Source organism: Copadichromis virginalis, linkage group LG4 (assembly GCF_057382275.1).
Source record: "Copadichromis virginalis isolate Kocher_CV1m ecotype Utaka linkage group LG4, C_Virginalis_male_GT1.1, whole genome shotgun sequence".
Classification (NCBI taxonomy): domain Eukaryota; kingdom Metazoa; phylum Chordata; class Actinopteri; order Cichliformes; family Cichlidae; genus Copadichromis; species Copadichromis virginalis.
Window position 1 is genome coordinate 24,867,004 of NC_140621.1, and position 15,439 is coordinate 24,882,442.

The following is a 15,439-nucleotide window of genomic DNA, read 5'->3' on the forward strand; positions in this document are numbered from 1 at the left end:
ATCAGTGAAAGAAATCTGTATCAAAAATTGAATCAATAATTAATCAACAAGTAGACAATGTTAAAATTATAAGCATTTTAATTTCATGTTTTCATAATGTGATGAATTTCTACGAGGAACATGTGAACTATTTGATTGTGTTTTGGCGCCACCGTGAGGACAAAATACATCAATAAACTTTATCCTTCCAGTGAATGTGTGGACCAGTGACTGTGGTGAGGTTGTGAGGACATTTAGGCTCAGAATCCCAATCAGCATCATACTGATAGCAAAAGGAGCATCTATCTGTTTCATGTGTGATGTCTTTCTCAAGGTGCATGGTGCAGGACGGGGTGTATACATTCCCCACATACCTCTCCAACATAATAATGAATGAATAAGTCAAACAGTGAGTTTTTAACAAGGGTTAGTGTTTGCCACACACCAAAAACTCAGCTGCACCACTACAGGGAAAAACACTACATATGATTTTATTAAATGTAGTTAAATGTGTTTTATACAGATCTATATTTGCTTTCCTACTGAGTGAACATTCATGCCATGCTCAAATGTATAAAGCAGACATGGCATACAAACCAATTGAAAAAGCCATCTTAACAACTAAATCTGTCTTCCAACACCTCTATAACCTATAATTAAGACCTGCTATATCATCCTCTTTAAATCCCAACATAAAGCGTGATTGTAAAGTTTACAGTTCATCATTTTAAAAGGGTTTTTATAACAAGGAGCTAATGGGGTCTCTGGAAAGTTATTATTCCACACTACTTACCCCTGTAAAGTTATTAGTTACTCTCATACTTGTGGTTTTGAACTAAATCAATTAACCAAAATATATTATGTTTGTACATTAGATAAAGATAGGGTAGAAATTTCCATCTTTGTCCTAAGCTAACCAGCTTCTAGCTTTTGTTGCACATACAGTCAATGAACATTTTGTTAGGTACACCTGTTCAGCTGCTTGCTAAAGTAAATATATAATCAGCCAATCAAATGGCAGCAGTTCAATACATTTGGGTAGGTAGGCATGGTTAAGACATCCTACTGAAGTTCAACTTGAGCATCAGAATTAGAAAGGATTTAAGTGACTTTGAACGTGGGATTGCTGTTGGTGCCAGATGGGATATTGTGAGTATTTTAGAAACTGCTGATCTAATGGGAATTTTCCACACAACCATCTCTGGAGTTTAAAGAGAATGGTCCAAAAGAAAAGGGATTATATTGCATCAGTAAGCCTTTCCTCTCAGTTCAAAGCAGCAACTCAAAGAATCACACATTAGATGGGCTACAGCAGCAGAAGACTGCATTAGGTCCTGTCAGCTAAAAACAGGAAACTGAGGCTAAAGTTCATACAGGCTGAACAAAACTGGACAATAGAAAATTGGAAAAATGATCCCTGGTCTGATGAGTTTTGACTTTTAATGCAACATCCACATGGTTGGATCTGAATTTAATATAAGATGAAAGCATGGGTCTATCCTGCATTGTCTCAACGGTTCAGTGGGGAATATTCTTGGCACACTTTATACTGTTAAAATGCCACAGCCCACTTGAGTATTGTTGCTGACCATGTCCATCCCTTTATGGTAAATGGACTGGTTCTCATATAATGCACTTCTACTCTACTGGAGCGCTCAAAGGGCTTTATGACCAAAGTGTACCCATCTGCTGATGGCCAATTCCAACAGGATATTACAGCATATTACAAAGTTCAAATACTCTTAAATTGGGTTTTATGACAGTGAGGTCACTGTATTCAGATTAGCTCCACAGTCACCAGATCTCAATCCAACAGAGCACCTTTTGGATGAGGTTGGAACAGGAGATTTGAATCACGGATGACAAACCTGCAACAACTGTGACACTATTGTGTCACCATAGACCAAAATCTCTGAGAAATATTTTCAGCACTTTGTCGAATCTGTGTCACAAAGAATTAGGGCAGTTCTGAAGTCCAAAGGAGGTCCGACATTGTACTAGCAAGGTGTACCTGATATAGTGTCCAGTGAGTATACATCAAGCCTGAAGAAGGAGCAATATTCCCATTACAGTAAAATGACTGCTTCAGTGGTAACATTACAGCAGGTCACTCCTCCCCACTTTGATAGTTTGACATTCATTTCATCCCGGGATTACATTTTCTCGCTTGATAAAGAATAAATGAGTCGTCCACTTATTGCCGCAACATTGTGACAAGTACCCTCTCTGGCAGTATTCGCAATGGATGACTGCTCTGTGTATAAAAATATGGAAATAAAGGTTCAGTGAAGGAGTGTGTAAATGCATATAAGAGTGTGTTGTCAGTGGCGTCAAAAAATGACACCGTTCCCTTGTTGTAATCGAGCTGAACTTTGACCTGCTTAGGTGTTCTAGAAACTGTCAGCAGGCTGGGTGGGGAGGTCATTGCTCTCAGGTCTCCATCCCGGAAACATAAAGTCCAGAAGCCATTCTTGGGCCGGGCAGAGATCTCTGTGTTTCTCGGTACAGACATGGAGGCAACACCCAGGAGCCAGTCATGATTACTTCCTGTTTCCACAACCCAGTGGTGACTTCCTGAGCCTAGTGCGGTCATGCCTACCACTTCAGCGCTCATATGGAAGCGCTCTGGGTTGTCAGGACATACACTGGGCTGCTTTGAGTAGTGCAGGGAAGTGAGATCGTCAGACAGGATGAGGCAAGGGTGTGCTGTGTTTGGATCTAAGGTTATGGGAGCTAAAAGACAGGAAATGTGCCAAAAACAATGATCTATTAATATTTTGTTGTGCAATTCTTAGGTAAAAGCGAATAATAATATTTAGGTATACTTACTATAATCAACATGGTCCAGGATTTTTTCCCAGACTCTGTACTTGAGGTTGTAGAGGTGTTTAGTCACATCAATCAGCAGCCCAGACATGTTCTCTGAACCAAGCACTATGCTTTTACGTCTGTGATAACAACAGATGTCTTACACTGAGGATATGTGACACTGAAATTATTCTTCATCTCAGTAAACATGAAACAATAACTTGGGGGTAAAATGCAACTGACATATATCAAATCAAAGGTTTATTTATTCAAGTATTAATGATTAAGATAAATGTGCTTAGCAAAAACTGAATGTATACCAATCAAGTCTGAACAGATCCCATTAAACTTAACATTTTACACTCTACTCATGTAAAAAAAAGAAAAAGAAAAAAATGACACAGACCATTATTGGTAATTACATATTTTGCACACATTTTTGTTTGCCTTTTAATAAACCTACCGGTCTTGTGTGTCTTTAAAATTCTGGGGGAGAGAAAAAAAAACATGTTAAGGCAGAGGCTTTTTGCAAACAATAAGGAGATAAGCTTCAAATTGGACAACACAAACCTTCAACAAAACCATATCGTCTTCTTTCAGCTGTTCCTGTATGATGGCGATGGTCTCCGTAAGACACGTCACCTCAGCTGAAAGCTCTTTCATTTTCTCCTTCATCCCTGCTATCTTTTCTTCTTCCTCTTTTTTCACAGCAGCTAATCTAGCCGACTCTTCGTGGTAGAGGACTTGATGCAGCTGCTCAAAATGGTTCTTGATCATTTTCTGTGTCTCCAGCGCCTGACTCTGTGGGGGGGGATTATCACAAGCTCTTTTATTAGGTCAGGCATATTTTCCTGACAAATATGAAACATCTGTCAGCTCATCACAGGTTACCTTGATGCACATTAGTGTGTTATTGGACGGCATGTTAATTCTTTTGAGGTTGTCCAGCTTTTCTTGCAGGCTCTTGAGGGATAAAGCAAGTTCGTCCTGGAAGTAAAGCAGGCCTCAGTCAACAGACACCAAATTTAATGTGTAAAGTACTTTAGGTACTGCAGATCTGAGTTAATCCCTGAAAGGGTGCATTACATTCAGGCCTGACTTGTGGAGCAGCATTCTACCATAAGGTGTTACCTTAAAAGCAAACTGCAGAATTTGTTAAGATAACCAATAGCTATGTTTGTCTCCCTCACCTTGCAGTCCAGCAGTGCCTCATCTATAGGCGAGCAGTCGTGGGTCTTGTGCAGTTTGGACGACTGACACACCACGCAGATGGGCTGTTTGTCATTGAGGCAGAAGAGTTTCAGCTTCTCTCCATGAAGATTGCAGTTCACCTTGTCTTCCCCTTCCACTGAGCTCAGCCTCCTGACCTGAAGAACAGCCTCGCAAACATTTTTTAGCGCCAAGTTGCATGGAGGGTTGCACTTTGAAGCTTTTTTCCTACAAACTGGACACTCTCGTATCCCTGTGTCCCAGCAATGTTTTAGACAGCCCCTGCAAAAGCTGTGACTGCATGACAACAGAACAGGGTCTGTGAAAATGTCACAGCACACTGGGCACGTAAGATCCTCCTCTGGGAGTGACATGGCCAAGAGCTCGTCACGTATATAGAATAAATCCACAACTCCAACCAACAAGTCCTCGAGTTTAAGTCCTTAATGACTCCACGGTAAACAGCAACAACATAGTAGCATTATCACACCTAATTAAACTTGTCCCCAGAAAGCCTTAAAGCGTATGGACAGCTTAACTATTGTTCTTGACATGAAGTTCCAAATGCTGTTTTTCCTGTGCATGTCTACTGTGGGAGTAACATGAATCATGCAGCAGCTGAAAAAAAAGAAAGAGCCTGCATGCAGCATAGCTGGAAAGCAGGAAATAAAGCCCCATTGGCTAGTTGTTGAAGAATGGTGGAGGGTAGCTGGTAACTCAGAGCAGGTCTGGAATGTAATCATTCAGGATGTGACTGTTTTAGCGTTGACAGCCCATCCCACCAGCAAACCTTTGTTTTTACCTGGCCTTAATCTGCATACTTAAAAACTCACCATTCAATTACAGACTGGGAAGTTTAAAAAAAAATCAAACTGTAAAAAAAGGGGAAAAAACAACATCCAAACTGAACTGAGTGGCTCCTCATTCCCCATGTTTCCATTCATAGTAAGGCTTAGCTCTTGTAGCTGTTGAGTTTCGACACAAACAAGCTAAACCTGCCGTCAGCAACGACAGCAGGCCACATTTTAAGACTTGTGAAAATTAACGTGCTGGGTACAAAATGATAAAAGAGACACCTTTTACGATCTTCAAAAAGAAAAAAGAAAAAGGTGCGCAGCTCATGATGGGCAGAATATAAAATAGGTGGCAGCCAAAAATAGATTAAATGCAGACAGCATTTCATCTGAAATCGTACTTTTAGTACGGTTTAAGTCTGAGGAGAAGGCAGCAATTATTCTGTAAGAAGCTTTAGATGTATCCAATGTATAACAAAATGAAAGGATCTTTATATATAAACAGGTAGCCATGATATCCTGTGCAAAATGTAACTGCAACTTTAAAAAACTGGCTTTCTTTTTTTCAATAATGCCTGCACTGTGTTGGTGCATTTTCATAAGGCCACAGGCTTACATATTTACTAATATTAAAACGTCAGACATGTAAGGCCTCAGACTGACGTGAATGTTTCTGCTTTTCCTCTTTACTTCTTGTGTGCAAACCATGAATTGTGTTCCAGAAACATATTCAGCCACACGAGATGAAGATAAAAATAAGCACGGCAAAAGCCATCCTGGGTCAGACAGAAATGGGTCAAGCACTGATATTATGGAGGGAATCATGATGTGGCTTTTTTTTACCTTTTTTGGGGGGGGGGGGATAACATCAAGTTAATGCGTTCAAAAGTACCAAATAGTCTCTACATATCACTTTAAGGCAGCTGGATGACTGGTGTTGTTTCATGTGAATATTTTTTTTTGGGGTGTGGGGTCACTGAGTCCGTGAGAATAACGAGACGACCTATTGACACCTGATGCAGCTTCCTCGCATCCTATCCGCCATTTCCACCGCTTTTGGTTCCTCCCTCTCTCCTCCAGTCTTTGGTTGCCATGGCGATGACGTCAAGTTGCACCACCGTTTCAGCCCAGTAGACGGTCTTAGAGGCGGTGCAACAAAATCCCGGACGATCGACTGCAGGAGCCATCATCCTGTGAATCTCCTCTGCTCAGATTCCCGTCTCCTACTCGACCGTCCTCTTACCCACCTGTCCAAAATGCGCGAAATTGTGCACTTGCAGGCCGGCCAGTGCGGAAACCAGATTGGAGCCAAGGTATTTCTTTCTGATTTCTTTTGCTCTATTTCGGTTTTTTTCAATCCGGTGAGCCGTGTGCCGGCTGTCATGCAGGCACTCAGAGGAGCTCCCCTAATCCATCTTCCAGAAATTCTCTAGAACAAACTCTGTGCGGCGTATTTTCTTCTTAAAGCTCATTACATTCCAGAGAGAGGGAGAATCAATCCACAGACGATTTGCTCATTGGCATTCCGTGCAGGGTTTCACACCGAGGACAAGACTGATTCATGCACTGGTATATGCAGGAGAAATTAAGAAATTAAGATTTATGCGACTTTATGCTTTAATAATTCCATGCATAACTCGCATTTAATATCGCCACATTTTTGTCGAATTTCCCATGCGAGTATATCAGCGATTGACTGGAATAGTAATGAAACCTTATTGTAGATGTAGGAGCAGCCGCCCCTCCCCCTCCATATTTATGACCTATTTTTGCCTGATTCTTTTCCAGCCACTTGCTTCTGAAAAAAAATGTCTAAATTTAAACTGAATCAAACTGCAGTATTATCATTTTAACACTGGCATGGATTATATCTTTAGTATAATTAATCTTGTTGGCTATATGGCACCAAAGACGTTTTTACTTTTCAGATTATTGCCATCTGCCAGATCAGACTAATAGACTGCTCTTTTGACTCTACATGCACCAGAAATACACACTAAGCTTTCTAGAAATGTAATTAAAAGTATATCAGCAAATACGTAACTGGAATGAACTTGCATCCCACCTTCCTCTCCTACCACGCTTGTTTTGTTTCAGTTCTGGGAGGTGATTAGCGATGAGCACGGCATTGATCCCACCGGTACCTACCATGGAGACAGCGACCTGCAGCTAGACAGGATCAGCGTCTACTACAATGAGGCCACAGGTTGGTTGCAGATTCACCTCTGCTGCCGTACAGACTGATTCGCATACATATCTCTGTTTTACATCACATCCAGCGTGCCTCTTAAAATTACAAGGAATTATATTGTTCATTCACTTTTGACTGGTTTAGGTGGAAAATACGTTCCACGAGCCATCCTGGTGGATCTGGAGCCTGGAACGATGGATTCGGTGAGGTCTGGTCCCTTTGGACAGATCTTCAGACCAGACAACTTTGTCTTTGGTAAGCTGGGTGAATTTTGTTAATCGAGCATACTATGCTATGTCTTTCCTGTGCATCTTACATTATAAATTGGAATATTTTTGACTACAGGCCAGAGTGGAGCTGGAAATAACTGGGCCAAGGGCCACTACACTGAGGGAGCAGAGCTGGTGGACTCTGTTCTGGATGTAGTGAGGAAAGAGGCTGAGAGCTGCGATTGCCTCCAGGGCTTCCAGCTCACTCACTCTCTGGGCGGAGGCACTGGCTCCGGCATGGGCACCCTGCTGATTAGCAAGATTCGCGAGGAGTACCCCGATCGCATCATGAACACCTTTAGCGTGGTGCCTTCCCCCAAAGTGTCTGACACCGTGGTGGAGCCTTACAACGCCACCCTCTCTGTCCACCAGCTGGTAGAGAACACAGATGAAACCTACTGTATTGACAATGAAGCCCTCTATGACATCTGCTTCCGCACGCTCAAACTCACCACTCCAACCTACGGAGATCTCAACCATTTGGTGTCCGCCACCATGAGCGGGGTGACCACCTGTCTGCGTTTCCCTGGCCAGCTCAACGCCGATCTCCGCAAACTAGCCGTCAACATGGTGCCCTTCCCCCGTCTGCACTTCTTCATGCCAGGGTTCGCCCCGCTCACCAGCAGGGGCAGCCAGCAGTATCGCTCACTGTCTGTGCCTGAGCTCACTCAGCAGATGTTCGATGCCAAGAACATGATGGCTGCCTGCGACCCACGCCACGGCCGCTACCTGACCGTGGCCGCAGTCTTTAGAGGTCGCATGTCCATGAAGGAGGTGGATGAGCAGATGCTGAATGTGCAGAACAAGAACAGCAGCTACTTTGTCGAATGGATCCCGAACAATGTGAAGACCGCCGTCTGTGACATCCCACCCCGTGGCCTCAAAATGGCCGCCACTTTCATTGGCAACAGCACCGCCATCCAGGAGCTGTTCAAGCGCATCTCCGAGCAGTTCACCGCCATGTTCCGTCGTAAGGCCTTCCTCCACTGGTACACGGGCGAAGGTATGGATGAGATGGAGTTCACCGAAGCCGAGAGCAACATGAACGACTTGGTGTCCGAGTATCAGCAGTACCAGGATGCCACTGCTGAGGAAGGAGAGTTCGAGGAAGAGGGAGAGGAGGAAGTTGCATAAAACCTCCGCGCAACTGGCTCCCTGAGCTCCTTTCACCTCGCCCATTACCCCCCCTTTTCACTCCCCCCCATCATGAATTGAATGGTTCGCCACACTTGAACAGATCACTGTTGCTCTAGTGTTAGACATTGGTGTTAACTGGTGCTAGTGAAGTTTTTGGTTCAAATGTTTTTGTATGTCGTGAATGCACTGAACTACTGACATCCTCACATCTGTCCTGTCATTGCCTTGCCGAAGTCAAAAGCAAGTGATTTTAACTGTGAAGCCTTGAAACTGGCGAAAGAATAAAATCTAATTTAAATGCCAAATTAATGCCTCTTTGGGGGGTTTTGTTTGTTTTCTTTTACTGATTAATTTGACATGCGATCCAAGATTTCTCTTCACCTTACAGCATTAAAACTCCTAGTTAGCAAGTCTATTCTACAACATATAGCTACAAGGACTTGTGCTACACAATGTTTACTAATACACTGCCGGATGTATACTTCTTTAAGAGAATTATCCTAAATATACATAATGGTTTGGTGAATCTCTCAAGCTTCTCCAGATTTAATGTTCTTCACTTCATAGATTTTCAATGAGATTCAAGTGTAGGACAGTCAGTAACATTCACTTTGGTGATCAGGAGTGTTGGAAGATATATCTTGCATCCAGACTCTGTTTATTTCTGACTGCTTGAGGTTTTCTTTCATAATCTTCCCATATCATTTTTTCTTCATGAGTCCTTCCACCTTGACAAGATTCTCAGTCCTAGACACATCGAAGCATCCACACAGCATAATACTCCCACCACCGTGTTTCATTGTTGGGATGCTGTTTCTTTGGTCTCTAAATTCTACCTTTCTTTCTCCAAATGTAAGCAGTGGCTCTGTGGCCAAAAGGGTTTAATCTCATCTGACCAAAGGATGTGCTTCCAGCATGCATAATCTTTCTCCAGGTTGTCCTTACTGTAGCATACTTCAGTCTGCCTTGAAGGTGTCTCTTTTACACAAATGGAGTTTTTCTTGGTCTACAACATCTGAGTCCATTCCTGTGCAAGGTTCTAATGATCATCTTCTTTCAGACTGCAATTTCTGACTCAACTAAGTCATTCAGTTGTTCTGGGGTCTTTCGACACGTGTCTCACTAGCTTTTTTTCCAGTCTTTGAAATCTAACCAACTTGATCTGCCTGTATGTGAGGAACCTTCTTTCCTCGCAGTGATAATGCTGACGTCACATGACTGCGTGTTTCCGTGAGTCATTTACATGCAGAAGCCACTGAAAACCAGGATACCCATTTGTGTGGGGAATAAGACATAAAGACCTGCTCATTTAAAAAAAATTATGAAAAAAGTGACCCTGTGAATTTTCCTTGCATCATACAGTTAACAACTTTTTTACTACAGGCTAACGAGTCGAGCATTTCAGTGCTTTTCTCATGTACACCGAGAGCCTGAACTTTACACTCTGTGGTTACTGAAAATGCTTATCTGCATAGCTATTTTATCATCAGCCTCTGTACACTAATACATACAATAGCTGTGGACTTGTTTGCATTTTTTCCATCGCTGCTCAACCTTTTCAGGCATGTGCTATTTCCTTATTGTTATTTTTAGCCTTTTGCGTAACAGGACAGTGGACAGAAGAAGGAAAGACCTACAACATATAGATCGCCTGCTCTACCTACCCAGCTAAACCAGCACCCTATATCCTATTTTTACTGGGATTTTATACATAAACACCGCTGCTGATCCACCTGGGGAGGACTCGTGAGACTTTAAATGCTTTGTAAAGTTTAATTACACAAATATTAAACAAATATTCAGTTATTTGACAAATGCATAAATAAACACGTGGTGACATTGTAAAACATCTCTACTTGATTACAGTCAATTATGTGCTATACATATGATCTGGTGAATTATTGATGGCCTGTCTTTAAATTAGTGTTGTTATTCAAAGAGATGTCAAGTGTAAACAGTTGCTTCTGATTTCTAGTTATAACCTGACTTCTTTTTTTAGCTCAGAGCAGCTTTGTAAAAAACTAGTTTTCACGAGGATAAGATCTTTTGATTAAACTCATAAATAGAAACTCTTTCCTTTTCAAATGCGATTGACTAAAAACGCAAAAAGTTTGAGGTTAAAGGTCAGCAGATTTTGCATTGAAATTTTAGACAGAATCAAATCCAGCAAGTAATTAGGACTTAAGGCAGCTGGCAAAAAGAAGTGTCGCTAAACTAAAATCATTAGTGGCGATAAAATACTGTAGCTTTTTGTTTTTTTAACTTGTGCAGAATAAACATTTAGACCTCTTTGAAATGTTCAGTTGTTCTTAAAAGTCAGAGAAAAATCCCTTTGGGTGCTTCTCTTCGGCTTACCAAGCAAGAACAATTCAGTGCTTGTTGAAATGGAGCGGCAAGAAAATGCATCATGTTGTACGGTTTCAAAGATCTCTCTTTGTCCTCTCTTAAACCTGGAGACAGTTTTCTCTCAGTGGTCAAGCCCCAATCTGAGAGCCTCGTCACACAGGAAGGCTGCCGTGCAAGTGTTTGCAGCCTGTGTCCTTACAAGGTGTTCCACAAAACCTCAAATGAGTCTTTCCTCCTTTGGTAATTTTAGTGCATCCGGTGCGGCAATGCTGCGTGCACCAGACTGCTCCTCAGCGCTGGGTCTGTACGTCCCTTCGGTCTGCCTCTTCTTTTTGACCACGCAGAACAACCAGACGAGAAAAGCCGAGACTATAGCCAGCACTCCCAAGGTGACTGTAGGGGCCACAATGGCTGCGATGTTGGGTCCCTGCAAACAGGATAATATAACACTTAAAGTCTAATTACATACGAAAGTTATTTACTGTTCTTGAAAATATTTGTCACTTACTGTAGTGTTATTAGATTGGGTGTCACTTGCACTTAAGGTCATATTCCCTGTGAAAGGAGCAGAAACATAATGAATGTTATATCAGTGGAACAGTATTTGTTCCCTTTCCAAAAAATGTTTTAACATATTTATTATGCTTCAAATCCTCAAACAATTTTCAATATTAGACACAAATAACCCAAGTAAATACAAAATGCAGTTTTTAAATTGTGATTTTATTGATTATAAAAGTTATCCAAACCTATCTAGCCCTGTGTACAGTAATGGCCCCCAAAACCTAATAACTGGCTGTGCCAGCCTTGGCAGCAATAACTGCAATCAAGTGTTTGCAGTAACTGGCACTGAGTCTTTCACATTGCCGTGGAGGAATTTTGGCTCACTCTTCTTTGCATTTTTTTTTTTTTATTCAGCCACATTGTAGGGTTTCTCAGCAGGAACATCACTGTTCAAGGTCACGCTGAAGCATCTTAATCAGATTTAAGGCTGGACTTTGGCTAGGCTGCTCCAAAACCTTTATTTTGTTTTTGTTTTCTGGTTTTATTGAGTCATACAGATGTGAACCTGCTGCTGTGTTTTGGATCATTGTCCTGCTACATAATCCAAGTTGAGCTTCAGGACACAAACTGACGGTCGGATAGACTCCTTTGAGGTTTTTCCAGTAAAGAGTAAAATCAATGGATCCATCAATTAGATGCTGTTGAGGTCCTGAAGCAGCAAAGCAGGCCCAGACCATCACACTACCCTCACCATGTTTGACCGTTGGTGATTTTTCCCCTCAGCCCACAGAATATTTTTTCCAAAAGTCTTGGGGATCAACAAAATGTTTTATTGACAAATGTGAGACTTTGTGTTCTTTTCGGTCAGCAGTGGATTATCATCTTGGAACTCTCCCATGGATCCCATTTTTGTCTTTCTTATTGTTGAATCATGAACTCTGACCTTAACAGAGGCAAGAGAGGCCTGCAGTTCTTTAGATGTTGTTCTGGGTTAATCTGCGAGCTCGCGGGTCAATTGTCAATGTGGTCTTAGAGTAATTTTTGTAGGCCAACCACTCCTCTTCCAAGTTTTCACCATTTTTGAGTAATGGCTCTAAACTCAGTCCCCCCCACCCACAAGAAAAAAAGGGCTTAATCACAGTTAATTCATGAGTTAAAAATATTTCTTAACATAGAGCCATGTAGGTTTGTACAGCTTTTTTCTCTTAATAAATGAAATCATCATTTAAAAACTCCATTTTGTATGTAAACTGATGTATATAATTAAAATGTGTTTAAATATTATGGGGCTCTCTGTATTTAGATAAGATCTTTTATTTTAATTGGCAAATGCATTTAAACTTTCAGAGTAACCACTTACAAGCACGTGTGAATGTGCACTCATAACATTTAAAGTAATGAGTCTGTTTCCTGGCAACTGGGGGAGACTTTTGAAAGTTCCAGTCTTTGCAAAGAAGTATAATACCGTACTTTTTTTTTTTTTTTTAAAGCTACTCATGTAACTCTCAGTGAGAATGAAGAATAATTTTCACATGTAACCAAAGTGTTTGACACATTCATATGCAGATGAATGCAGGAATGTGAAAGGATCTTGAAAAGCTGGCTTCTTAGTAAAGTGCAAAACTGTTTTTGAACCACGACAGAGACATGAGTGTCAAAAATAATGTCTAAAAGAGGAAAAGTGTATCGCTTCTACATGTTATCATGATTGTATCTACCCTTATACATACATGCGTAATGAAAAGCACATAAGAGGAAGTACCACAGTAAAGCAGAAGTTCATTTCAACCTCGTCCACTTTCTAAGCACCTGACACTTGTAAGCATTCCAGTATCGCTACCAGCCATTTCATCTGTGAGCAGCCATGTGATTACTCAGTTACATCATAAAGCCCCACTGGAGCTTCTTGACCAGAGCGAATAGGGAGGAGGAGAAGCTCAGGAATGCACGGTATACCGCAGTCACAATTAGCTGAGTCAAACAGCACACTAGTTTGAAATGTGAGAAAAAAACCCAACTCAAATCTATTTGTTTCTTTGTGTTTCTTTGTGTGTGTGTGTTCATCATTCAAAAAATCGTGTTAATGAGAAAGTTTTGTTTTGGAAACTTAAGCCCTCCCCACAGTTTCTGAGTCAATCATTTGCTTGGGTAAATAGTAAACTTGCCAAGGACAAAGGTACGACTTGATAACAAACGTTACAGACGGGGGCAGCCATGTTCACAACTTAAAGTAGGATTCAAACTGACAAATGCAACAGTTTCTCACAGCAGTGGGACAGGGGTCTGTGTCTTACTGTGTAGCATCACCTTCATTTACCAGTTAAAATGTCTGGGAACTGAGGAGAACAATTGCTGCAGTTTTGAAATCACATTTCCTCTCATTCTTGTTTGATAGGAGATTTCAGTTGCTCAACAGTCCCCCACCCCAATGTAACTATACCCATCAGATATACTGTGTTTTGTACTGCACTTATAGTACAAAACACCTCTCCTTTTTAGCTGTAATGACTCTGCGAGATGTTCAGTATCGTGTGAAAATCTAGTTCAAATGATTTTTAAATCATGACATTAGTTTACACGGCACCGCAACATCTTTAAAATTGCTTTTTTGTATATTACTCCCACTCAATGGGGAGCTTGTTCCTATAAATTCTTATCTTAGTCTTATGTTATTAGGCAGTGCTGACATGTTTCACAGTTTCTTAGCAAAGCTTCCTAAGTTTTTTTATGTGTCATCACAGGATGCAATAGGTTTTTTATGTGTGCGTGTGCACAGGTGTGGTCAAAAGGCTGGCTTATTTGTATGGGAGTGCTGAGGAAGGCTTCCAACTCACCCCACACAGGATTACTGCTCAGCACCAGCAGTAAAACACTCCCAACCACAGCTCCAGGTATGGTCAGCACATCCAGGCACGCTGCCATCTCTACCCGTGACCAGCAGGGCCAAATGGGGGCAGACTGGTACAGTCGGGGCATCAGCTTGGGTCCATTTCATTCACAGACAGCCGCCGTGAGGATTTACTGCCTCCATTTGAACAGCTAAAGACACACAACTATCAGCAGTGCAAACGCAAATATCCTCTCCAGTTCACTCAGACACTGATAGACTGTTTTAATCTCAAGCTGAGTCAGGCAGAGAAAACCACAACTACTGAGTCACATTCAGCCTGATGTTGAATCACCTCTAAACCTGCGCAATAATATTTTTACTGGCCTAACAGAAGAACACAGCTCTAACACCTCCTAAAAAACATCATTACACTATCAAATGACAATATGCTGTAACGTGATTCTTTTCAAAGACTTACACACACCCTTCATCCGACTGCTTCCAGATGGTCGAGGCAAAACGAGGAACATCGAACAGGTTGATTCTTTACGCGTCAACTGCTTCCGCCTCACCTTGTCAAAAATGAAACCGCAACACATATGAGTCGGGTGAAAAGTACAGGTAACATCCTCAGCCGACTTCTATCAGAACAAGCCTACCTGAAGTACCCGAGACTACATCCTCGGCTGTCCTATGAGTTGGTCTTTCATCTAAAGCTCTTTTTTTCCCCTCGTCTACTCCTCACTTCGCCATTGGTCACGTGGTTGAGTTTCGTGTTACAATACCTGAGCACAGTTATCTACCTGCAGCGGGGCGAACAGAACCTCCTTTGTGCGTACAAAGTAGAATAAAATGCGCACTTTGCTAAAGCAGAGCAGCGCCGATCTATCCTGTTTCCATCAGGAAAAAAAAAATCAGACCTTAAAGCTTTTAATCACCTTTATGCAATAATATTTATATTCAGAAATTCCTTCCAAAGTTCATTCAGTTTCTAAAAAATTAACGATAATGATAATAATAACAAGATGCCAGGTTTGCCTTATTTGCTCCAATCTGCACAACTTTAGCCGTAGTTTTTACTCCCTGTGAAGCTCTTACCTACAGCAGCAACCTGCTGATGGCGTTGCATGAAACAGCGCCTCCGTCAGGTTTTATGGTTCCCGTCAGGAGAAAGGATATCGACATTCCTGAGATATTTTAAGGATGAATTTGGAGGCCAGCTGGTCCAGTGGGCTCTAATCCTCTCCTAATCTCTCCTTTCAGACTAAGAGGGGCACAGAAAATGTAGTCTGCTTCGGGCCTAATCTGTGCTAGTCAGAGTTTCGTGTGGACACTCTGTAAGAGCACTGAAGCGTTTTCTGAAAAGCACAGA

At 41.7% G+C, this 15,439-nt stretch overlaps 3 protein-coding genes across 5 annotated transcripts; 1 reads left to right on the top strand and 2 right to left on the bottom strand.

The window, feature by feature from the left end:
- Positions 1-64: 64 nt before the first annotated feature.
- Positions 65-4,582, bottom strand: LOC146711544 (zinc-binding protein A33). Its single transcript, XM_085454413.1, has 6 exons — positions 3,978-4,582; positions 3,679-3,774; positions 3,358-3,588; positions 3,251-3,273; positions 2,809-2,927; positions 65-2,712 (listed from the first exon to the last, which is right to left on the bottom strand). Exons 1-6 carry the CDS (start codon positions 4,368-4,370, stop codon positions 2,174-2,176), a joined length of 1,401 nt encoding a protein of 466 aa, XP_085310539.1. The 5' UTR covers positions 4,371-4,582; the 3' UTR covers positions 65-2,173.
- Positions 4,583-5,904: 1,322 nt separating this feature from the next.
- On the top strand, positions 5,905-8,431 carry tubb4bl (tubulin, beta 4B class IVb-like). The gene is made up of 4 exons (XM_085454414.1): positions 5,905-6,103; positions 6,888-6,996; positions 7,126-7,236; positions 7,327-8,431. The coding sequence occupies exons 1-4, from the start codon at positions 6,047-6,049 to the stop codon at positions 8,382-8,384; spliced, it is 1,335 nt and encodes a 444-aa protein (XP_085310540.1). The 5' UTR covers positions 5,905-6,046; the 3' UTR covers positions 8,385-8,431.
- Positions 8,432-10,146: 1,715 nt separating this feature from the next.
- On the bottom strand, positions 10,147-15,439 carry crb3a (crumbs homolog 3a). 3 transcript variants are annotated; one of them, XM_085454418.1, is made up of 5 exons: positions 15,166-15,439; positions 14,546-14,639; positions 14,072-14,276; positions 11,242-11,288; positions 10,147-11,160 (listed from the first exon to the last, which is right to left on the bottom strand). In XM_085454418.1, exons 3-5 carry the CDS (start codon positions 14,211-14,213, stop codon positions 10,951-10,953), a joined length of 399 nt encoding a protein of 132 aa, XP_085310544.1. In that variant the 5' UTR covers positions 14,214-14,276; positions 14,546-14,639; positions 15,166-15,439; the 3' UTR covers positions 10,147-10,950. The 3 variants fall into 3 exon arrangements, with proteins under 3 accessions (XP_085310544.1, XP_085310543.1, XP_085310542.1); XM_085454417.1 differs by lacking the exon at positions 15,166-15,439 and adding an exon at positions 14,727-15,154 and having other exon boundaries at positions 14,552-14,639; XM_085454416.1 differs by lacking the exon at positions 15,166-15,439 and adding an exon at positions 14,727-15,154.

Coding starts and splice junctions, on each gene's coding strand:
- LOC146711544 (XM_085454413.1), bottom strand. CDS start 4,370: ATGTCACTCCCAGAGGAGGATCTTACGTGCCCAGTGTGCTGTGACATT. Junction 3,775..3,977: donor AGGCACTGCTGGACTGCAAG/GTGAGGGAGACA, acceptor CTTTACTTCCAG/GACGAACTTGCTTTATCCCT. Junction 3,274..3,357: donor ACGATATGGTTTTGTTGAAG/GTTTGTGTTGTC, acceptor TCTCTCCCCCAG/AATTTTAAAGACACACAAGA.
- crb3a (XM_085454418.1), bottom strand. CDS start 14,213: ATGCCCCGACTGTACCAGTCTGCCCCCATTTGGCCCTGCTGGTCACGG. Junction 11,289..14,071: donor GAGCAGTAATCCTGTGTGGG/GTGAGTTGGAAG, acceptor CTCCTTTCACAG/GGAATATGACCTTAAGTGCA. Junction 11,161..11,241: donor CCCAATCTAATAACACTACA/GTAAGTGACAAA, acceptor TCCTGTTTGCAG/GGACCCAACATCGCAGCCAT.
- tubb4bl (XM_085454414.1), top strand. CDS start 6,047: ATGCGCGAAATTGTGCACTTGCAGGCCGGCCAGTGCGGAAACCAGATT. Junction 6,997..7,125: donor CTACTACAATGAGGCCACAG/GTTGGTTGCAGA, acceptor TGACTGGTTTAG/GTGGAAAATACGTTCCACGA. Junction 7,237..7,326: donor ACCAGACAACTTTGTCTTTG/GTAAGCTGGGTG, acceptor TTTTGACTACAG/GCCAGAGTGGAGCTGGAAAT.